Here is a 23,576-nt window from a genome sequence, read left to right as displayed (position 1 = left end):
TATTTCAATCTCTAAGGCCGTCAACTCTCTTGCGCTGTAAACTGGTAGTTACTGATGTGCAAGTTGAAGGACAATTATGGCAGCATCCCAATACGCATAAAGCAAGTTTTATACCTCTAAAGGGATAAAGGGTTGGGTGTGAACTTCGGCTCTCTTTTGAATGGTACGATGAAATATTCATTGTCTACTCATAAATGACAAGTAACTAGTGGACTTGAGGTCACTACTAAATTGTAAACAAAGATTGCATATGAAAAGGCATCGATACATTCATGAGCACTTGCACTCCATAGAGGCAGGTCTCAACCAAAAAAAAAAAAGAAAAAGCATTTTGTTCTTGCACAGAGTCTTTTTCAATGAGGAAGCCCTGTAAAATTTTTAATTCAAGTTATATAAAAATTTTGAAAAATTATATTTCACCCTTACTAAAATTTTGAAACTATGGTTTGGTTCTTACAAGAAAAATTCCTAGATCCATGCACAATGAGCACATATGACTGTGATTAAAAAAAATTCAAGAATACATACTTAAAAATAAATAAAAACAAAAGAAATCGTTGTCTTGATTTTTCCTTTATTAAAAAAATTTATATATATTAAAATCTTGAACTGTTGTATCATGATTTATTTAAGTGAGTGGATAATAATTAACTCTGCAGTGAGTCACATGTTTCGACGATGGGTAGCAAGGATGGCCACCAGCCTTAATTTGCAAAGAGACCTATAATTTGAGCTGAAGTGTCACTTGACATTCCCGAGCCAATCTCACGCATGTAAACAATCACAACCACCGACAAATACAAATGACAATTTTATTACTTCAAATAAAATCCACAATCCCGTAAGATTGGACATACATTCTTCTCTTTCTTACAAAATAGTAAATAAACAACAGCGGCCTGCTACACTCTCAAATGGGAAGAATTGAGTAAATAAACAACAGCGGCCTCCTACACTCTCAAATGGGAAGAATTGAGTTTCAGTTTAACATTCTTATACATAACGAGTGGAGCCACAAATTTTTCATCAGAAAGTCAAATTAAAGTTTCTAAATTTTGATTCGAATCAAAACATTACTTTTCAAATTTTTTTATATAAAATAAATTATTTTTTTTACATGTAAATATATATATATATATATATATATATATATTAGGTAATGCAAGCCCTACCTGGCTTGGCCCTCCATTTTATGGCAGAGCATGTCCTTCTATCTGTTGAACGACAGTCTACAGTTAAATTGAAAGCCTGAATTTCACAACTTCTCGGGGATGAGTGGAAGCCCAACTGTCCAATTTGCAGCCCTTTTTGCCGACAAGGAAAAGGCTTCATCAAGAAGCTGGTGCACATGCACCGACCATTCACGGCTAGCTGCAACGTGCCTTTGATGTCATCTGATTTGACGCGAATTTGTTTTAGATAAATAATATAATCGGATCCAAATTTGGATTTGGATTCAGTTTCAAGTAATTATCCTACATCCAATAGTCAAACATTTTGGTACTCGGTTCTTAACATGTATATCATAATGGTCTGAGATTTGGTTGTGCATTTAGAAGTTGGATTCAGAATTATGTTGGTAAAAGTAAATGCAATGTTCGGATTCATCTCGACTCGGAATAGTTGGTAATGGCTCTTCCATTTTTTTTTTCTATTTCCTCAATGTCGTATAATTAGGGGGTCAGCTCGACTTCGACTCGACTAATATATTGTTTGGCTTGATTTTGATTCAAGCTATATAAGATTAGCTCGATCTCAATTAACTCGAGCTCAATTGGTTTAAACTTGTTCGCCAACTCCTCATTTGACGTTACCTCTTTCCTTGGTTTTAATTTTTGAAATTACAAAAAAATAAAAATAAAAAGGATGGCACAGTTATATGATCTTACTCATGTTTGATTGAGTCTGTAACCTGAATTCGATTAGTTTATAAGCTTGAGTTTTCAATTAAGCTGGAGTTCAACCAAGCAAGTTCGGTTGTAATAGTTTGTAATACTGATCGAGTTCAGTTTAAAAAGTCTTGATTCAAATTCTGTTGTCAATTTAAAAATAGATTGGATCGATTTGGATTCGGATTCAGATATAGTGTAGACCAAATTTTTCCTTCATATTGAAACCCAGATTCTAATTTGAATATGTGAACATCAGATAAAGTACTTGAGGTAGTAAAGAGTAGATGTGACTCGAATTCGAACTCTGATATTTCCACAATAACCGATACTTTCATAGGCAGCCATTTGTATGTGCAAAAAAGTGATTGATAACTTCACAAAAAATATGTTTTTAATGTTTAATTAGGGGAAACTGCCTTTCTACCTCTTTCTCTACCAAAATGCACTCAACACTTTCTCCATCGCAACAGCATTGAAATCTTGACAAATTATCAGGATGTCGATAAAAATGTTTGAAGGACAAACTGTAAGGATGTTGATAAATTCAGATTCGGGTTCAACATCCGACCAAACCATTTTCAAAAAATCAGATATAGTTAAAAATTTAACATTCAATTAAGAAATCGGTATCAAATTCAAATTTTAAAAAATGACATCCAATCATATTCAGATTATGATCTGAATTTAAATAAATATCCTTCCAAATTCAGATTCTGATTAAATTTTAAATAAATATATTACATCTAATTTCCATTCATTTCTGAAAGTCGGTTCTCAATATATACCAATGCAGCTCATCTAAGTTTAGTTTAAAATTCTTGATTTGGATTCAGTTGTGAACTCAAAAAGGATTTGAATCGATTTGGGTTTCGGTTTAGATATGGCGTTGATTAATTTTTTAGTTCATATTCAAATCCAAATTCTAATACGAATACGTGAACATCAGTGAAGCATTTGATACGGTAAAGAAACGAGTAAATAAAAATATCACAAAGTTGTCATGGTTCTTCCTCCTTTGCTTTATATATATATATATATATATATATATATATATATATATATATATATATATATATATATATATATATATATATATATATATATATATAACGATATATTCAAGTAAGTCCATATCAATCAACTCTGCAGTGAGTCAGATGTTTCCAGAATTGGCAAACTTGAGCTGAATTGTCACTTGCCGTCCACGAGCTAATCTCACGTACATATGTAAACAATCAGGACCACCGAACGACATGGTTAAGCGGGTAGACGGAAGAATGTTTGTTTAGAGGAAGGTCTGCTGAACTACTAAGAGGGAAGGCAGATGCAGAGGCAACCCAAGGAACTTGCACCACCAAATTTCCTTCACCCGCCTTCCAACCAGCATGAGGAAGGTCTACTAAACTACTAATAGGGAAGGCTGGATGCAGAGACAACCCAGAGACAACCCAAGGAACTGCCACCACCTAATTTCCTTCACCCGCCTTCCAACCACCATGTTCATTCTCTTCTCGATCTTGCTCATTCTCTCCAGATTCTCCACAGCGACTACTGAAAGCAATGTCAAAGCAATGTTCGTATTCGGGGATTCAATCGTTGATTGTGGGAACAACGATTTTTTGGATACATACGCGAAATGCAATTACTTTCCGTATGGGGTAGATTTTATATTGCGTGCAACAGGTAGGTGCACCAATGGAAGAACCCCGGCTGACTTTCTGGGACTGTTCTTGGGCCTGCCTCATTTCCTGCCGGCTTTCTACGACCCTCAAACCAGAGGAAGCTCCATTCTCGCCGGAGTAAACTATGCGTCAGGTGCTTCGGGCATCCTTGATTCCACTCGCCAAAGTGTAAGCAGATCAATCTTTGTTTCTAGCAAATTTTCTTTTTCCAAGGAGACAGTCGCTGCCAACTTAAGTTTTTACAAAGTAGTACATTGCTAGCTAATATTCCTTGACACGTATAATCAAGGTGGGATGCTAGTGAGGAAGAATAGAACACGTAACTAAGATAATATGTCAGCAGAGTGCTGGTTTCCAACATTAACAAAAGCTGAAAATTTTTTGCAGCTAAATGTCACATCTTTGAGCCACCAAATTGCGAACTTTGGGGAAACAACGCTACCGGATTTGAAATCTCAATTGAATGGGAGTTTTGCACTGTCTTCCTATCTCTCTCAGAGTATATTCTTCTTCTTGATTGGAGGAGGCGATTACATGGCAAGCTGCACCACATCATCAGGCGTGGCTGTAGAGTGTGACTTGCAGAAACTAACAGAATTGCTCATTCGAAATTACACCCACCACCTCATGGTAATGCTACTCTCTCTCAAAAGATGCTTGAAGTGGGCTGCTTTAGTTCATGAAATCCATAGTTACTTGATGAGAACACGTATTTGGCACAGTTCCCACCACACACACACCTTGACCTTAATTATCTAAGAGATTGCTAATTTCTTTGGCCAATATGATCTCCTTATATTATGATTTTCTCCTATTCTACAGAAAGCATATGACTTGGGGGCACGAAAATTCGTGGTATTTAATCTCCTGCAAACTGGTTGTGATCCTTATTTTAAACAACGCAACAATGGATCATGTGTGGATTTACTAAATGAGGGATCCACTTTGTTCAACAATGCACTCAGGCCCGCTCTAGAAAATCTGAGTGAAGACTTGCCTGGTTTTTCTTTTGTCTACATCAACATGTCGGGAATCATCAATGTGATAATCGATGATCCAACTACCTATGGTACGCAATCATTTGTCCATTTAATATGTTCCAGAACACAATATAAATATAATGTATTTATGATCAATTTAAATTATGTTGTACCATGCATGTGCATGGACATTAAACAATGCAGTCTAGTACATTATGTGAATATATTTAACTTGGACACTACCAAAAGTACGTAAGATGGTAAATCATGCACGATTGCTATTACATATACATAAACAAATCTCTAACCAAGAAAATGTTCCTGTTATCTTAGGATTAAAGCTGACCAATGAAAGTTGCTGCTTCTTCAACGCGGCCAGTGTAACTGAGTCATTATGTGTTGAAGGTGATGAAGCATGCCCAGATAGGAGCATCTACGCCTATTACGATGGGTTACACCTCACAGAAAAGCTTTACATGCACTTGTCGGCAAAAGCATATTCGTCGGATCTCCAAACTGAAGCCTATCCCTTCAATGTTGAAGTGCTAGCCAACCTTGATATCTCACTGATGCTTACAGGGGCGCCATCATTTCATACCCATGACCAATAAGATCTAGAAACGAAGCCAATTTCAACTAGCACGGCACAATTGATATGGACGTGTTTTACATCTTGTTTTTCGGTTCTTCTCTTCTATCAAAATAACTCATGTGGGTTGGAACCATTGGCGTCTCATCTTTTGTGCTCCTTTTCTTTCAGACTTGTTTGTATCAGAATTGTCCTTTTTCTTTCGACGAATAATGCTGAGGACAACCCTTGTATTCAAAGAAAGATCAGAACTGTCCTTGGACATATTTGGCGGCCAGGTGACCATTGAGAGCATTATATATGTCTAACCTCTGTCTATCGAGTTTACCTGAAAATGCGTACATTGCAACATGTCACACAACATTCTAGCTTGCACGATTTGTTGGAGATATGATGTTCGCAATTATGGAATAGACATATAGTGAAGCATCGTGTGGAAGGTTTTGTCACAAATTACAATGTTAAAATCATTATATGGGCCTGCATACGATCTGGTGCAATTTTCAACATGATGTGCTACCTAAATAAAAATATCCATTAAGTGATTAATTAAGTTTCATATTCAATCATAGTGACATATTGTAATTATTATATGAGTAGATACCTATGTGTAATTTTGGTTATTTTAAAACCGGTTCATGCAATTTTAAGCCGAAACGAATCATTTTTAGCCGGTTTATACAGTTTTCGAACAGATTCAACCCAGTTTCGAGTGATACATGTGTTTTGGATTTGTTTTTACACCAATACGGGCTATTTAAGCTTGGTTCAGTCGTCCTCAACTTATTTAAGCACTTTTTTTGAAATCGGTTCATAATATTTGGTATATTTGCATGTGCTTGTTGATGGTTCATATGATTTTGGAGCCTATACAAGGCAATTTTTTGCATGTTTTGTCATATTCGGAATGAGAATTTCATCTTTGGTTATGTCTATTATTCATCAATGAGTAGATTTATGCTTTATATGGCCAAAGTAAGTAGATTTGCTTGTTTAAAGCATTAAATTTTAGTATGTTTAATCTATGTGAGTGGTAATCAAGCCCAAAGGAGGGTGGCTGCTTAGTAGAGTTAAGCATACATGACAATGAATATTTGATGATTGTAAAGTTTTCATGTGAATGATGAGTCATTCCAAAGAATGGCTCATTGTTTGATAGGATTAATTATCTCATATTCATTGTCGACCAAGTGTACTACTTGCAATTGATATTTCAGTCTAAAGGTTGGATATCAGTGGTACACTAGTATCTCGTGATGAGATTCTGATTTATGTATTATTTCATTTGTACAGTGAGTTCTTCTGCTTTATTATATTCGCAATTTTGAGTTTTATTTCAGAGCTTAATGGACTTTGCACTTCAAGAGGAGTGCCCACCCGTTCTAACGAATGAAAGCTCTCGTGAGCCTAGTGGCTTCTTGCTATGTGACACTAACCCTAAACCCTAAACCCTAAACCATAAATAATAAAATGTGAGTGGTATTAAGGAACACCTATTTACAGGTTGGAACCATCATTCTATAAATAAATACAACTGCATTCCCACACAAGCCCGCTTGCATGTGGTCTCAACAAAATAAACTAATGTGCAATAGTTCCTTTTTTTTTTTTAGTTTGGATAGTTGTAACTCCTTAGTCTGGAAGGTTAAGAAAGAAACATGTGCATGATTATTATGCAATATTTTCTTTTCTCATTTTAACATATATTGTATTTAAATTTTTGGCTTCATTGAACATAATAGTGGAAATTACCTCAAGAGACATAGTATAGCAAGTTGGAGTAAGGGACAGGTAGATAACCACAAAGTCGGTTGCCCACCCAAGCTCTCAACACAGCTCAAGACCCTATTATGTTAGAATAGACCTCTCTTCTTTCGCTATTACAGTTTTAATTGATGCTGTTTGTTGTTTTCGTATCCAATTCTCTTTGGATGTGGCTCCATTTAATCAAGTTCTTTTCATCTCTCTCTTTCTTTCTCTACCTTTCATCTTTTCAATTTTCGGTTTCTATCTACCTTTCATTGTAGATAGAAGCTGCACATAATTGTTTTTTGTTGCCTCTTTTCTGTTTGAAAATCACCGATCAACTTTATTTACATTTCCTTAGTATCTAATAGGGGTGAACATGAGCCCAGTCCAGCCCGAGCTTGGCCAGCTCGAACTCGGCTCGCCTTCTATTTTGCGCAACTCGAGCTCGGCTCTATCAAGCGTGTCAAAGCTCGAACTCGATGTCGTTTAACTCGTTTACCTATGAGGTGTGTCATTTACAAATGTGTTGCAGCATGACTTATGGAGAAAGATGCCAGCGGGTGTGCTGCTGCTATGAAAGAGATGACAGCAAAGGATCTGCAGAAAAAGAGGAATCAGATGAGATATCTAGATTTTAAGTTTTGGGTTTTCAAGGAAGCCTCGCTCATGGTCAGCGCTAAATGAAGGTTCAGATGGCTTGCTAGAACTAGGGTTTTATGAACCTGAAAGTCCTCACTCCAACACCACCCTTTGCTGAGCGAGGGTTTCTAATCTAAAACCCTTTGCTGAGTGAGGAGACATCAAATGTGTCTCCGAAAGCTTGTCCTGCCCCAGAATTCTTCCTGTCCACCACGACCCGTTTCTTTTTCTCACCCAAAGTATGGTGCCCACACTACAGTCCAGCATTTCGGCCTCAAGAATTCCCATTTTGCCGATCGAAAAGCACGAACGCCCACAAACGCCGACCTTATCTTTCTCGAGGGGGAAATAAAAGAAAAAAAAAAACCCTTGCTCCAATGAGCGAGGGTTTCAGATTCTAAAGCTCCAGGCATGTTGGAGCAAGAATTTTGAAGAAACCCTCGTTCCAGCGAGCGAACCCTTGACTTAGAGTTAGAGAGAGGGGGAGAGAGAGAGAGAAAGGTGTACCTCCTTGACTGGCTTTGCAGTAGTAGCAAATGAGAAGGGCAACGGTAGTGTCGAGCATTTAGATAAAGTATTGAAGACACTTTTCATTTGGATGAAGCATTGAAGAAGAAAAGAAGAAAGAGAGTAGAGAGAATGCACGGGATGAAATGAAACTTAAAATGAAAAAACAAAATAAGTATTGCTTTTGCCCGAGCCGACTCGAGCTTAAAGCATTCAGGTTCAATAAATTCGAACTTGGTTAGACTAAAAAAACGAGTTGAAAAATGAGCTCGAGCTCGGCTCGTTTATGAAAATAGTCGGCTCAGTCGAGTTTTAATGAGCCGTTGCTCGGCTCATTGTTCACCCTTACTATATAAACGTAATTTATGATTTTTAGTTTCCAAACCAATTGCCTAATATGTTGCTTCTGGTTTTTATTAGTGAACCTGTGCAGGCAGAGATAAGGGGGGCTGGCAGGGGACAAAAATTACCTTTTATAATTAAAAAAAATAAATGGTTGTTGTAAAAATTTTAAAAAATTATAGTTTGCTCGTATTAAAGAAATTTCAAAAAGCCTTTAAAATTTTAAAAAGGCCGGAGAGTCCCTGAACTCGACTCCCCAAGAAGAAAATCTGGGCTTCGCCTCTAACTGATGTTAGTTCTTGCTACAGTTGATGTGGTCCAATACTAAATGTTGATCTCATGCTCATGCCTGTTAGCAGTTGTATCACTTGATATTGATTCCAAATGGCAATGCATAGATGTATCGCTCTAAAAATTTATGAAAATTGTAGGGGATTTTCAAAGGCTTGTAAAGGGGTGGTTAAATAGTTAGCTGTTTAGGTTTTATTTTTTTTTTGAATTGGAACTGAAATTATTAAGGGATAAGTTAAGATCTGCTAGACTAAGGGTTCAAGCCTAAGAGAGGGTCGGGTCGTTACAACAGAACTGTTTCAAGTTTGAAATATGTGTGTTTATGTGCTTCTTTGTTAAAGCTTGAAAGAAGTAAAAAAGAATTTATGTCCATCTAAGTAAAAACACACAATGGTCGGACATCTGTCCCTGTGTACAGGACCGACGTTGTTCTTGGTCTCCTCTAGCTATTAGGTCCGTAGATGTGACTCATTTTATTTAGCAGTGTTTGATAGCATTGAATTTGAGATTCGAGGCTGCATTAAAAGGTGAGTGTTATAAAATCTTCAGTTTAAATAAACTTAAGATCTAAGTAACATTAGGACATTAAATCCATGAATTTAAGGTCAGATGAGATAAAGAACTGGGGTCCGACCTTAAATCCACGGATATGAGACCTTAATGATCTCAAATCACTGCAAATGTTAGATTTGTGATGAAACAAACACACCCTTAGAGAAGAAAAAGAAAAAGAAAAAGAAGCTAAGATGGCTTTTCAATTCATAAAAATGCTTTTAAGGGAATCTTTTTCAATATTTTCTACGGGAATTCAGAAAGTTAGTGTGAAACCACTGCTTCATTCTTGAGGCCGTAGACTTTAATACTCAGTGCCAGCTCTAAGTGGAGTTTTAATTGCATTGCTTCTTCTTTCTTTCTTGGCGTTTTCCGTTTCAGTGTGTATCCTCTAGTCTCAACTCGTGTCATAAACAGTAGGTGTTTACGACAATATTTTTAAAATTCAATTTTAATTAATTCGAAATGACTAAAGTATTCTTTTTCTTTTTTGTCGATCATCCAATACTTTTGGAATCTTTGGTTGAACTGGATTTTATTCCAAAGACGTGATCTTAGAGTTCGCTTACACTAAATATACCATCAGTGAGAACCATGGAGGTCATTTTTGCTTTTTTGAGACCTTCCGAATGATAAAGACCCAAGTGACCTTCAGTATCAAGAACCATTCAATGAAAATTCTTAGTTTCCTGCCAGTTTCATGCTGCTGGGTCGACTTCTCTTCTCTTATGAACTTGTCCGTTTGTATCAACCATCTATCTTGAATCATCAACCAAAATGGTTCCTTGCAAATCTAGCACCTAAGGATATAGTGACTACCAATTTTTTAATAAGAGAAAACTTTTACAATGAAAAATTGTAGTACTACTGTATGTAAGAACATGAACAACAAAAAGAATTCAAAACAAATCGAGATATATTAGAACCTGATATTTTCAAAACCAGGTGAATTTCTTACAGGGTCTTCCTTTTTTTTTTTTTTTTTTTTTTTTTTTTTTTTTTTTTTTTTTTGAGTCCTCTTGAAAGAGGGACCTTGCGGATGGAATCGAGAAAGGGAGCTAGGAAAGACAGGTGGTTTTGGGAACTCGGGTAGCCAATTTTAGTTCGGGTCCAGTCCGGGCCCATTTGAACCATGACTTATCGTGTCCGTATCCGTAACAAATTGAAAGGGATTTGACACTTTTGGTCTCACCGAAGCTACGACATAGATGTCTCGGACACTCAGAACCAAAAAAGCAGGACGCCCGGACTTTTAGTGTCAAGACAAGTGATAGGTCTACCATGATGATGTTAGTCTATTGTCGAATTGGAAATATTGGCTCATAAACCGATTCCGCAGAGCTGCTGAAGGCTGGAGCAATAAATTCAACCGAATCGGTTGTGAATTGGCCAAAAATTGATTAAAAAATTATTTTGCTTAAAAATTAATGGAAAATATGTAAAAGTAAATAAGAAATCAAAAGAAAGTTTAAAAGGTTTCAAAAGCTGATGCATGTTATGCACTTCCCAATTAGAATGTGTATTTTCATACTTATACATGGTTTTTCTTGCTTACATTTTACTTCTCTTTATTTTAAAATTTAAAATTTTATAACTAGTATTCCTTAGCCACAATTTTTGCCCTTACTTAGGTCCTCCTGGTTCAGTATCCCAATCAAATGACTGACACGTTTAGTTTCTTAAGTCCAACACATTGGTACTGATTTCTTCCTTCCGTTTTGTAATAAAATATGAAAGAATGCGATGTCTTTGACCAAAGTATTTATAGGCGGTGAAATAAATTAACATTCTTGTAAACAAAAGGTATTTGATCTACTTTTAAGACTATATAACAAGTGAATGGAATGTAAAGTGAACCAAATGCTGTAGGCTGTTCCATTATATGGTCGATTGTATCTTTGACTGCTTAACTAAGGCATAGAAGTGGGCATGGAAAGAAGATGGCTTATGTCATATGTTGCCTGAAGGTGAGGCCAACTTGATACTCTGTTATGTTTGAACATTAATCCAGGGGGTGTTAATTTCACCACAGATCTTAGATCTGCGAGATCACTAGGATCTGATATTCATGGATTTAAACTTTTCCTCCAATCTAGCCTTAAATTGGTGGTTTTTTATATGTAACATGAGATCCGACCTTCTAAAACACACTTTTTAATGCAGCATCGAATTTAAAATTTGAGGCCATCAAATGCAACAATATAAAAATATAACTAAATCGGGAATACTTCAGGAAACTCCACTCCTAGGACCTTCAAAAGTATTTTGAGTGCACATCTCCTAATCAAAACTAAGAGCCAAGTCAAGTGACGTTAAGTTGGTACCAGAGTATGAATGGACCAGGGGATTTGACCGATATACAAAAGTTTTCTATCTTTATTGTATAGAAACTGAGATCTGCAATGCTGGTTGCGGTCTGCTCCAAGATGTCTTTTACCAGTCGCTTTTGCAAGTGATGACCACACAATAACAGGCATTAGTTACCTTCCAATGCCCAAAATAATTTTCCGTGTAACCTAAGAGGGTGTTTGGTATTATGGAACACGTTGTTCCAAGAATATTTTGCCCTTGGAAATGGGTGATATTCTCCAAATGCTGGAAAAAAAACTGTCTAGGACAAAGTGTTATTTTGTTCTTGGAGAATACAGAAAGTGTGTTCTAACTTGTAACACCCATACCCTTGCTCGAAACCAACTTGACGGTCACTCGCAAGCCACCATCTCCTTGTTGCTCTCGCTCATACACTTTCAATGCAGACAGCCATCTCTCTCTCTCTCTCTCTCTCTTTCCTATGAGGTTTCACCATCCACTGTCACTGCTCTCATGGAAGGGGATTTCTTCACCTTTGTTCCCCATTGTTCATTGTTGTCATCTTAAAAGTCCCAGAAAATTCATTTTCATACAGCTATCATTTTTCTGTTCCCATGCTCTGCTTCCGTTACCAGGACGTCTTCTAAAAGTCTTCCATCGACACTCCAAGAAATGGATGGATATAATTGTGGTGCTGAAAATACAGTATGTTGGAGTTTTTCAAAGAAAAAAGTTCTTCCATTATGTTCTTATGAAAATATCAGCTGGTAGTTACCTTCCACCTTCTGCTAGCCGTCATATCCCGTGATACGCATAGATTTCATACAGTTGCTCCTGGCTACCACCTAGCTGTTGGGTCGGTTGATGTAACTCATTTAGAGAGTGAGAAATGGATTCTCAAGTCATAAAAAGTTTTTACGGGAATTTTTTTCAATATTTTCTAGCAGCAAAGGGAATGCAGAAAGTTAAGTTAGTGCGAAAGCACTGCCTCATTCTCAAAATTGTAGACTTCAACATTCAGATTTCAGTGTGAACGCTAAGTGGAGACTTAATTACATTGCTTCTTCTCTCTTTCTTCGCGTCATCCGTTTCAGTATGTATCATCTTGAGTTTCAACCAGTGTTTTAAAAAATAGGTGTTTAAGACTTAAAATATCCAATCTTTTTTTTTATCTTTAATTTTGTATCAACCATTCATCTTGGATCATCAGCCAAAATGATTCGTTACAAGTGTAGCAGCTAAGGGTATATATGGTACCTATCGATTTCTCAATAAGAAAAATAAATCTTTTATACTGAAAATGAAGATACTATATATAATAACCTAAACAACAAAAAAGTTCAAAAAAAAAAGAAATATATAGGAACGTGATGCGTAATATTTTCAAAACTAAGTCAGCGTTTTCTTGGTCCCTTAAAAGTTAAACGTAGGGCTGGATCCAGAAAAATCTGGCTAAGGGGCATTATGTTATGTATAAAATTTTTAAACTTTTAAAGGGCACTAATGTATAAATGAAAAAAATTACTGATTTCCACCCGGAAAACCCCATCTTGATCCGGGAGAAAGAGAAACAATCTTGCGCCAAGGATTGCCATCTTAGTTCGGGTCCAGGCCGGGCCCATTTGAACCGTTACTTGTTGTTTTAATATCTGTAATCATATCATGTAAGTCCAAATAGGGCTGCACACGAGTAGAGCTCGAGCTTGACTCGGCTCAAACTACAGCTGAGCTTTACATATAGAATAAGCATCGAGGTCGACTCGACTATACAACATTTGTTTATTTTAACTCTTTTAACTCATTCACTCATTTAACTAATTCAATGAACCTGAGCCTAGTTTAAATGAGTCGAGTACTTAGGGCTCCAACTAGATTCGTTTAGCATTTTAATTATAAATTAAACTAGAAATTGACTCGTTTAAATGAGACGAGATGAAGTCAAGTTTTTTGACAAATTGTGCACCTCTACTTGTGTACCACGTACCGTCAGACCTAGTAACGTACCAAATCACAATTTAAAAGGGATTTTGACATCTTTAGGATCATTTGGTGTCGCCGAAGCTGCGACATAGATGGACTGGACACTCAAATCCAAAAAAAAAAAAAAACAGGGCGCCCGTACTTGTAGTCTCAATACAAGTGATAGGTCCAGCAAGGGTCCTTGTGAGCTCCGATGATGAAGTTAAGTCTATTATCAAATTGGAAATATTGGTTCACGAACCGATTCCGTGGAGCTGCTGAAGGCCGACGCAAAAATTTCAACCGAATCGGATGTGAATTGGCCAAGAAAAGATTAAAAAAATCTTTTTCTTAAAAATTAACGGAAAATATGTAAAAAATGCAAAAAAAAGTTCAAAATGTTTAAAAAAGCGGATGCATGGCAAGCACTCTCAAAGTAGAATGTGTATTTTCATACTAATACCTCAAGATAGTTATTCTCATTTACCCTCTTAAAAATTCAAAATTTTATAACTAGTGTTTCTTAACCAGAATTTTTTTACTTGGCCCCTAGCTAGGTCGTGCTTCAGGGTCCCAATCAAATGAATGGTGACACGTCTACTTTCTTCCAACTCCCTTGCTACTGATTTATCCCTTTCATGTTCTTCAATAAAATGTGAAAGAATGTCGTGCTTTTCACGTAAGTATTTATAAGCAGTGAAACAAATTATCATTCTTACAAACAAAAGGCATCTGATATACTTTTAAGACTAATTAACAAGTGAGTGGAAAGTAAGGTGAACCGAATGCTGGAGCTAGGCTATTCCTATTCCATGAAACGGTAGATTGTATCTTTTGACTGCTTAGCGAAGGCATACAAGTGGGTATGGCATGAAGATGGCAAGGTACTTATCACATGTCACCTGAAGGTTAGGTGAACTTGAAATAGGTTAATTTGAAATAGGTTAATTTGAACGTTGTCTCATATGTTACCTGAAGGTTGAAGGTAAGGTAAACTTGATACTCAGTTATGTTTTAACATTAATCCAACACATAAGGGCAGGGGCGAAGCCAAGATTTTTTTAGGGGCGGGCCAAATGGTCCATCAAACTTATCTAGATAGGGTTAACTAAATTTGGATTGGGCCAAACTAAATCTGAATATAAAAAAACACTTATTATACGACAAAGCATAGTCAGCCATATAATACTTGTACAAAACACGTCTTTTTAAAAAAAAACGTCAAAAAATAAAAAACATGAAAAAATACATATTATACGCGTATTATACCTGTATTTTCATTTTTCATATTTTTTATGATTTTTTATTTTTTTTTATAATTTTTAAGATTTATTAAATGTTTTAAATTTTTAAAAAATTTGCTGAGATTTTCTCATTTTATTCTCGAGATATACAACTTTGTCATTATACCCGCCTTTTTCCTTGTTGTATAGTATCCATACACATTTTTTGTGACATTATAAAAAATACATTCCAAACCAAAAATTTTCAATTTATGTAAAGTAATTTTTTTCTTTCAAATAGATGGGGCAGACCCCCCTTCCTCCGCCCCCTGCATAATGTGTGTATTTAGTCAGGGATCTAGGTCTGCAGTGATCTTACGGATTTAAGGTTGGACCTGTCCCCTCTAATCTGATCGTAAATTCATGGTTTATTACATATAACGTGGATTTAAGATCCACTAGATCTTCTACAGCACGCCTTTTAATGCAGCCTTAGATATAGGATCTGAGATTTCTATCAACCATATAAAAATTTAACTAGATGAAGGATACTTAAATTAATCCATCACGGAACTCCACTCTTATGACCTTCAAAAGTATTTTGGCTGCACATCACCTCAGAGCCAAATCAAGCGCTGTGAATTTGGTCCCTGAGTATGAATGGACCAGGGGATTTGACCGATATACATGAGCTTTCTATCTTTATTGTATAGAAACTGAGATCAGCAACGCAGCTTGCAGTCTGCACCAGGACGTCTTTTTCACCATTGCTTTTGTAAGTGAGGACTACACAATAACGGGCGATAGTCATCTTTCCAGGGCCAAAATACTTCACTTTCTTAGCCTATAAGACCCAAAAGATTCATTTTCATATAGCAATCACATTTCTGTCCCGATGAGGCTTGTTTCTGCCTTGCATCGACACCACAACAAATCGGTGGATAGAATTGTGGTAACCAAATTGTGGTGCTGCAAATATCAAGGTCATTTTTCGAAAATATCACCTGATATTCGGAAGTCTTTGAGCGGTCCGGTCACAAAATGATAACATTAGGTCCTTGCGCTTCAAAAAAAGCGCCTGCAGATTCTTCTGCTACAACACGCAGAAAAAGTGAACTTAAAATCCAATAAAATGTTTCTATAGATTAGTGATGTTATATCTGAATCTTCGATATAATTTCCTTTCCACTTTTGTTTTTCAGTACTATGTTTTCTGTGGTGGTAACGTGGTTCTCAAATTCATTGTTGAAATAAACAATGTATTTTTCTGTGCACATAAATCCTTTTTTCTGCAATAAGATGATGGAGTGAAGTAGTTCTTTGAGTTTCACCAACATCATGTTAAAAAAAAAAAAAAGACCCTTTCTGAGATCTTTCAGTAGGTAAAAATCAACAATACAGGAGCGCCAGACAGAAAAAAGGATCAGCAAGTATGTAGCTCAGACACGGATAACTGTTTCTCTTATATATTCTCATCATTCGCTCTTGCCATTTGCAGTGATATCACCAAACAAAGTAACCCTTAATCAGAAAAAATTGTGATCCTAAGAAAAACATATGTAACAACAAGAACAATTGAATCACATGATGGGGAGAAAGCCCATCAATCCGCTTCCCAAAATGGGATCTTGGAAAGCAGATCAAGCCCCACTTCCCCTTTGGCATAGCAGTTTTGGATTATTACGCACCTCCATCACGCTTCTTCAATTTAATATTCATGGTTATAACTTTCCTTAACTGCAAAAAGTAAAGGTACTCCCTTGATTTGAAGGCAGCTCACCGCTAATTCAGATCCCCATGCAGTTTACGACTCTAAGGGCAGGGGAAATATGAAGCTTTGGGTTTCTTCCAAATCTCCCACTCTCCCAAATTAATCATTACTAGCTGAGAATTTTCAACATGACCAAAGCAGTTATTTTTGGCTTTTTTTTTAATGCAAAAGAGATGGACATTTTCTAAGGTTTAACTTGCATATTCTATAATAAGTTCTCAATTTCTGGATAATTGAAAACTAAAAAATCTGCAAACAAATATTCGGATTTTCCATTGCTGAAATTCTGTGCAACATTAATGACGGGTTACGAAAAAATCGACCTATCGAAGCTTCTTCTACTGCCGCAGGTGCTCTACCATTCAGAGGCATCTTATGCCTGATTTTGACATCTGCGGTGCGACTATCAAGAGAAAATGCATCTGCAGCATTTCCGCGCTTTCCTTTCCCTTTCCCAAAGATCCATCGAGATCACCAGAAAACGTCGGCCCGATGCGCATCTCTCAATGGGGCGAGCTTATCTGCAAATGGAAGACTTGGTCTGCAACTTGAAGAACGCTACGCTAAATATATTCCCCGTTGACGACCACATTGACTTGCAATGAATACACATTCCATTTGTGTCTGCCTCTGATATATTGGTGTGGGGAAGGGCACAGGCATGGTTCATATCTCTTAAGAAGGGAAACTCATGTCAGGAGGAGGGAGACCACACTCCTCGATCATGATGAGTACATGGGGTTGTCTGCTATTTTGTGCTGCTCTCTATCTCCAAGTAGGAGCACAAGAAGGTAAGCGCACTAGTCTCCACTCTTAATACGAGGTTTCTATAGAACCGGGCCAGTAGAAAAGAAGAAACACATAAAAGGTGTTTGATTTTAATGAAAAACTTTACCTTCCGCATCCATTAATAATTTTCTGCCAATCCCCTCAACCTGGACAAATCCTTAATTCAGTACTACTTTAAAGTTTAAACCAACAAAAACAGAAGCCTCCAAACCACTAACGGCGCTTCTGACTCCATAGATTCTTTTTGTAAATCGTATATTGCCAATACATAGAACAATATTTCCATTAGGATGCAAGACTTCCAAACGGAGGCTTAAATGAAATATTTGAGACAATTACTTCATCATTCTGATTAACCAAGCTTCCCACTTCCTTCTGTCCAGATTTCATCAGTTTGGACTGTGGCGCCCCAGATGGTATAACCTACAAGAGCGATATTGATCTGTTTTACACCCCCGACAGTTCATACATATCTGGTGGAGTTGCGAAGCAAATCTCTTCCGAATATTTGGCTATCAGTCCACGGATCTACCAAACAGTAAGAAGCTTCCCACTGTACACAAGGAACTGTTACAGTTTGGGCAACTTGACTTCAGGCTCGAGATATATAGTCCGAGCTTCCTTCATGTATGGGAACTACGACGGGTTGAGGTTGGCTCCAAAGTTCGACCTCTACATGGGGCTGGACCTCTGGAACACGATTCAGTTGGATAATGAAACTCATGTTTTACGAACTGAGATCATCAAGATTGCAACTTCAACTTCCCTATCAGTATGTTTGCTCAAGTCAGGCAACAGCATGCCGTTTATATCAGCGTTGGAACTTCGGCCCTACGATGGTATATATTCACCTATCAATCAATCATCGCTTGTGACCTTCAAAAGAATCGACTTTGGATCGACCAAAGAATCAAGGTATGCACTGATCTCGTAATCCTCATTTCCTCTTTTGCTTTTGTTCAGTTTTATGCAGCTACACATTTGGGATTCAACTATTGTTGCTTAGACTTTCCTTGGCCTTGCTGGTTCAATGACCGGAATCACAGGGCTACACCTGCCCACTGTATACACTAAAGCTTATTCAAGCGGGTGAACCTTTCCCTGAGAAAGAACAGCGTTGTATACGTAAATGTGTCTACAGAACATTTCTAAATCAGTTGTATAGGTAAACGGCTACTCCACTCCAATTTAATTCAACCAATTCGATTCCTAGATGAGTTGAACTAATAGACGGCGTTTTCTTCTTTACAAATTCATCTCTAGCTCTTATAGGCAGTAAAGAAAAGCACAGCAGGCGTTGTGTGGCATTCTATGATATGCATGTCTGTCTTTTTGGTAGTGTGACCATTTTTTTTCTCCTCATTAGAAAAAAAAACACTGTTTGTATCGACAAATTTAATAGATCTTGGTGACCACATTTCATGTATCGCCCAAACATCGATCACGAATGCCCTCGTTGACCAATACTAATGATGAACTTATTCTAGGCCGGCCGAATGTGTGTGGATATATATATATATATATATATTGCCTTACTAATGGTCACGGTTTATCAAATTAAAATTGTGAATGCACCAACAAAATAATACATTTAACTTGCAGATGAATGTATCGCCCAAAGATTACAAATACTTATAATTAAAATCGGTGGTGGATTTACCAGATAATTCTGAATAAAAGATAAACCCTTTAAAAAACCAATGGCTGGGGGATACCGATATTGAATAAATAATCAAATGGTCCTTATGGGCATAGCATAACTTCTTTGGGCTGGTGGGCTGGTGAGAGCCGTCCTCAGTTCCATTTCTATCGTTGTTATTCCTACCGCAAATAGTGGTAGTGCAATTGACGGCCCACGCAGGAGCAGTCCTAAACCCTAGGAGCAAAGGGAAGTGGGGAGGGCTTCAGCCTTTCTTGAGGTAGCTTCCTCAGCCTCACCTGAATAAGTAACCAAATGGTCTATAGTACACTAATATGTAAGTAATTTGTATGGTTCTGCTAAGTGCCAGGAGAAAGGTTGCCGACATACCTGACGTTCTTTATGAAAATATTGACGCACCAACAGAAGAAACACAGGTTTTTAAGTTACTTGCAGCTTCATTCCGTTCTTCCGTTCTGATACCCACTTTGGCATATCTCCATTTTCTTTTCTTTTTTTTTACATTTTTTAGCTTTGGGACTTACATTCTTGCCCTTCTCTGAAGGTGACTGCTCTCTGTTTTTGTTGTGAATAATGCAATAGAATTAATCATAACTTTCTTTGGTATAAATAAGAAACCAACTGGCACCACAGGTTTCCAGCTGATCCGTATGATCGCATATGGACGCCAGACTACAATGCATATGGGACTCCGCTTAGCACCGATCTGCAAGTGAAGGAAGTTTATGACCAGAGATTTGGATTGCCCACTGCCATTATGCAGACCGCTGTGACCTCATCTGCTCCCATTACAATCAGCTGGACCACGAAGCCGGGTGTTAGCATCTGTGTTTTCATACATATTGCGGAATTAATAGAGTACAAAGGAAACCAAACAAGAAATCTCACAGTCACCAAGAATGGAATAAGTTGGGTACCTCCTTTGGTTCCTACGTATCTCATTCCAATCACCATGTACAGCAAAAAACCTGATACTCTGGGAAACTATTCATTCTCTGTTGATGTTACCCAGACCTCTACTCTTGGTCCAATCATAAACGCAATTGAAATCTACGAAGCACATGATGTCACTAACTCTTCGACCAATCAACAGGATGGTGGGTCTGTGGAAGTTATATTCCACAAGATCATTTCTGGTTTTCATATATACAACAGGCTAGTTGATGACACCCCCTGGTGGTTCTAAAATATATCTATTGCAGTTGACGCAATCATGGGAGTTAAAGACAACTACAACCTGAAGAAAAACTGGATCTCCGATCCATGCCTCCCTCAGAGGTACCCTTGGGATGGATTGGGCTGCGGCTATGAAAACCCCTCATCACCAAGAATCATTTCCTTGTGCGTGATATTGATTTCTTGTTTCTTATGAATATTAATTTTGTTATTGTCAACTATCGTAATTAGTTTGATTACCATGCAGGGATCTCTCGTATAGTGGTTTAAATGGCTCCATAACCAATTACTTTTACCAATTTGCATCAATTCACTCATTGTGAGTATGCTCTTCCTTCTAATATATGGCCGAATGACTCTGTTAAGCAGATATTCTTCCTAATCTCTCGGTGCAGGTCAGGAAATAACTTGGAAGGATCGATACCTGATTTCCTTGGAAAAATGACAGGTTTAACAACGCTGTGAGTATGGTTGTCAAATTTCTCCAACGTGATAAAAAATAACATTCTCAGAAAATCAAATCCTGGAACAATAGTCTTGCCACTGGATTGCCTTTCATTAAACTTCAACTTTACATTTTGAAACAAAGAACCCATCTTGTCTCACTTCCAAGATACAACCAGATGCAGATCCACAGCAGAATTCTGTACTTTTCATTTCTGGAAGTTCTTCCATAGTAGAATTTCATGATCAGGCATGATGGTGGTCATAAATTTTTCAAGAAACAAGCGTAGGAACAAACCCAAATATACAAAACTAGGAGCTGAACCCTCTTTAGTGGGAATCTATACTCTATGAATGCACAGTGGAGGAAGAATGAAGAGCTGCAAAAGTTTATAACCTCCCATTCAAAACAATAATTAACGTTACCACGTACAAAATATCTATTTTTTTTTAATGCATAGAATAGATGCTGATCTTCTTCTTTTACATAATTTGCTTGATGGAATTGTTACACGAAACTGGGTTTTCAGAGATTTATCGGGTAATCATTTTTCTGGCCCAATTCCAAGTACCCTCAAACAGAGGATGGATGATCGATCACTTTTAGTAAGGTTTGGTTTACATTCATACTAGTAAACAATGAATAGCTACTTAACATTGTTGCTTTACCTGAACAATTTCTTTGTCCACAGGCTTGACAATAATACCCAAATTTGTTTGGATGGAGCCTGCAAGGATAGACAAAATGTTATTTTGCTACTGCTGTCCTTTTGTGCCCTTACAATATTCATATTCGTTCTTGGGATCGTTCTAGTTATGATTCTTAGGAGAAGGAAGAATATGAGACAAAACCAAGGTTCAATCCTGAGCATTAGTACGAGTTTCTGAGTTCATCTCTGGGTGTATATGTATTCTATATGACTGTTAACCATCTTCGCTTCCATGCCAGATAAGACAAACTCACTATTGGCATTAGAAAATAGCTATTTATTCACCTACAATGATATAGTGAGGATTACCAATAACTTCGAAAGGAAGATCGGTAAAGGAGGATCTGCGGTTGTGTTTTACGGAAGTCTAATTGATGGCAGTGAAGTGGCAGTCAAGACATTGACCAGAACAAATGTGCAAAGGAACAAAGAATTTACTACCGAGGTTTGTTTCTAGGATTCAATGCTTGATGCAAACGAATTTGCTGTGTGCTAATACAACTTTGTTTCAATGCTTGCAGATTAAGTTGTTAACAAAAGTTCACCACAAATACTTGGTCTCTTTCTATGGATTCTGTGAGGAAGGAGAGAATATGTTACTCCTTTATGAATATATGTCTGGAGGAAACTTGAGGGAGCTATTATCAGGTAACAATGTTGGATGACCATCACTTACATAGTTCAGCTTGGATCATTTCTTTGTCAAGGAAATAGCAAGGCAGGTCCCTTTGACTTCTAATCTCGAACAGTTGCACCCTTTTCCACAGAGGATTCCAGGAGCTCAGTGGTGGCTAGTTGGAAACAAAGATTGAATATCGCTCTAAGCTCTGCCATAGGTCGACACTCAGATTAAACTGGTTTCAAATTTCCTTTCATGAGCATCACACGTTCTCATATATTAATTGCTATTCGGTACGCAGGGCTGGAATACCTGCATTCAGGATGCCGGCCGCCAATCATACACAGGGATGTGAAGACGAGCAATATCCTTCTCAGTGAACATTCTGAAGCCAAAATTGCAGATTTTGGACTGTCGAAGATCTGTGCAACCGACGACATTACCCATATGACAACTACAGTCGCTGGAACCCCTGGATATGTGGACCCCGATTATGCGAACTTTTTTGGTTTTTGGCACAAGAAAATCTCTTCCTGATCGCATTCTCTGGTTAACAACATGGTTGCATCTGCCACTACTTGGCAGCATGGTTGTTTCCACACATTCGGCAAGTGTTCCAGAGTTGTGCATCTGATGGTTCAGAAAAAGGAATTACAATTTCTATAAAGAATTTGCGGTTATTGGTACTCCAAAATTGTTGCAGTTGAATTTATCCTCATCAGAGTTCCATTTCTTTCTGTAAATTAAGCCAACAGTGCTGCATAACATGGCAGAAATGGAACTGAAATTGGAATCCCTCTCTCTCTCATTCTCATATGAGTGTTTTCATTCATCTTCATTTTCGTTTTCAGGTATTACAACACCAACAAACTGACCGAGAAAAGTGATGTATATAGCTTTGGGGTGGTCCTTCTCGAGCTCATCACAGGCCACCGTGCCATATTAACACTAGAATCACAGCGAGTCCATATCCTCCAATGGGTTACCCCCAAAATTATGAGGGGAGATGTTGCGAGCATTGTCGACCCCAGGCTCCAAGGCCGATACGACATTAACTCTATATGGAAAGTTGTAGAGGTAGCTCTGACATGCGGTGAAGAGAAGGCAATTGGAAGGCCTACCATGACTGAAGTTGTGAATGGATTGAAGGCGGCTTTGGATATTGAAGATCGAGGTTCAATCGGAGGAGTTTCTGGCAAAATGTCTTTTGAAGGCCATCCTCAGTCGGACATTGATTCATCTATGTACCCATCAGCAAGGTGAGGAAGATGTCTCCAAATTACCATCTTCAGATTGCAAAGTACCAAAACAATGTGGTCGGATCTATATAGGTATACTATATTATGAGATTCCCGACTTTTTTGGTTGTGCTTGGCAAAGTTAATAATTTCCTTCAGACAATTGAACTTAAAGTTGATCTCTGAACTACCGCCCACCGCCCCTTTAATGCAAAAAATGTATTGGGTAGAGCCCGTCGAGGCCGGTTTCCGTGTTTGGTGGTTGTAACATATATCGTTTTTCTGGCTACATTTCCACTGATTTAGGGGGAATTCAGTATGCCAATGATCTTACATAGGACAAGTTATTCATTTAAAACTAAATTTTTGGTGAGTAAAAACATTAAAGAACTCTGCTTGTGATTTGAGCAATTCACAAATCGGACCCACCATTTGAGCTTTAATAGATCACCAA

General features: G+C 37.5%; 2 protein-coding genes and 1 non-coding gene across 5 annotated transcripts in view; 2 read left to right on the top strand and 1 right to left on the bottom strand.

The window, feature by feature from the left end:
• Positions 1–23,319, top strand: part of LOC116256336 (putative leucine-rich repeat receptor-like protein kinase At2g19210) — a 76,305-nt gene extending 52,986 nt beyond the window's left edge. Inside the window, exons 1-13 of one of the 3 annotated variants that reach the window (XR_007573514.1) lie at positions 16,944–17,277; positions 17,659–18,190; positions 19,569–20,032; positions 20,138–20,276; positions 20,359–20,430; positions 20,507–20,572; positions 21,086–21,166; positions 21,248–21,411; positions 21,505–21,710; positions 21,787–21,913; positions 22,033–22,101; positions 22,186–22,491; positions 22,736–22,870. Coding sequence is in view for 1 of the 3 variants with exons in the window: in XM_050078157.1 (XP_049934114.1) it covers positions 22,736–23,147 (412 nt within the window). In the remaining 2 variants the exon portion in view is untranslated. Of the gene's footprint in view, positions 1–16,943; positions 17,278–17,658; positions 18,191–19,568; positions 20,033–20,137; positions 20,277–20,358; positions 20,431–20,506; positions 20,573–21,085; positions 21,167–21,247; positions 21,412–21,504; positions 21,711–21,786; positions 21,914–22,032; positions 22,102–22,185; positions 22,568–22,735 lie in introns of those variants that run through there. The other 2 variants (XR_007573513.1, XM_050078157.1) reach the window with 2 other exon arrangements.
• Positions 3,171–5,424, top strand: LOC116255971 (GDSL esterase/lipase At1g71691-like). The gene is made up of 4 exons (XM_031632068.2): positions 3,171–3,742; positions 3,962–4,204; positions 4,397–4,643; positions 4,888–5,424. Exons 1-4 carry the CDS (start codon positions 3,317–3,319, stop codon positions 5,163–5,165), a joined length of 1,194 nt encoding a protein of 397 aa, XP_031487928.1. The 5' UTR covers positions 3,171–3,316; the 3' UTR covers positions 5,166–5,424.
• LOC116256942 (small nucleolar RNA R38) lies at positions 16,115–16,202 on the bottom strand. The gene has a single exon (XR_004173262.1). It is a non-coding gene; the product is annotated as a small nucleolar RNA R38 (small nucleolar RNA).
• Positions 23,320–23,576: the final 257 nt, after the last annotated feature.

Source organism: Nymphaea colorata, chromosome 6 (genome assembly GCF_008831285.2).
Source record: "Nymphaea colorata isolate Beijing-Zhang1983 chromosome 6, ASM883128v2, whole genome shotgun sequence".
NCBI classification, from domain to species: domain Eukaryota; kingdom Viridiplantae; phylum Streptophyta; class Magnoliopsida; order Nymphaeales; family Nymphaeaceae; genus Nymphaea; species Nymphaea colorata.
Note: the sequence above shows the minus strand (reverse complement) of the source record. Positions and strands in the feature narration are given on the sequence as shown.

What these genes read in the sequence shown, in the direction of transcription:
- LOC116255971 (XM_031632068.2), top strand. Translation starts at nt 3,317, where the DNA reads ATGCAGAGACAACCCAGAGACAACCCAAGGAACTGCCACCACCTAATT. An exon ending in TTGATTCCACTCGCCAAAGT is followed by an intron (nt 3,743 to 3,961) that starts GTAAGCAGATCA and finishes AATTTTTTGCAG; the next exon opens with CTAAATGTCACATCTTTGAG. An exon ending in ATTACACCCACCACCTCATG is followed by an intron (nt 4,205 to 4,396) that starts GTAATGCTACTC and finishes CCTATTCTACAG; the next exon opens with AAAGCATATGACTTGGGGGC.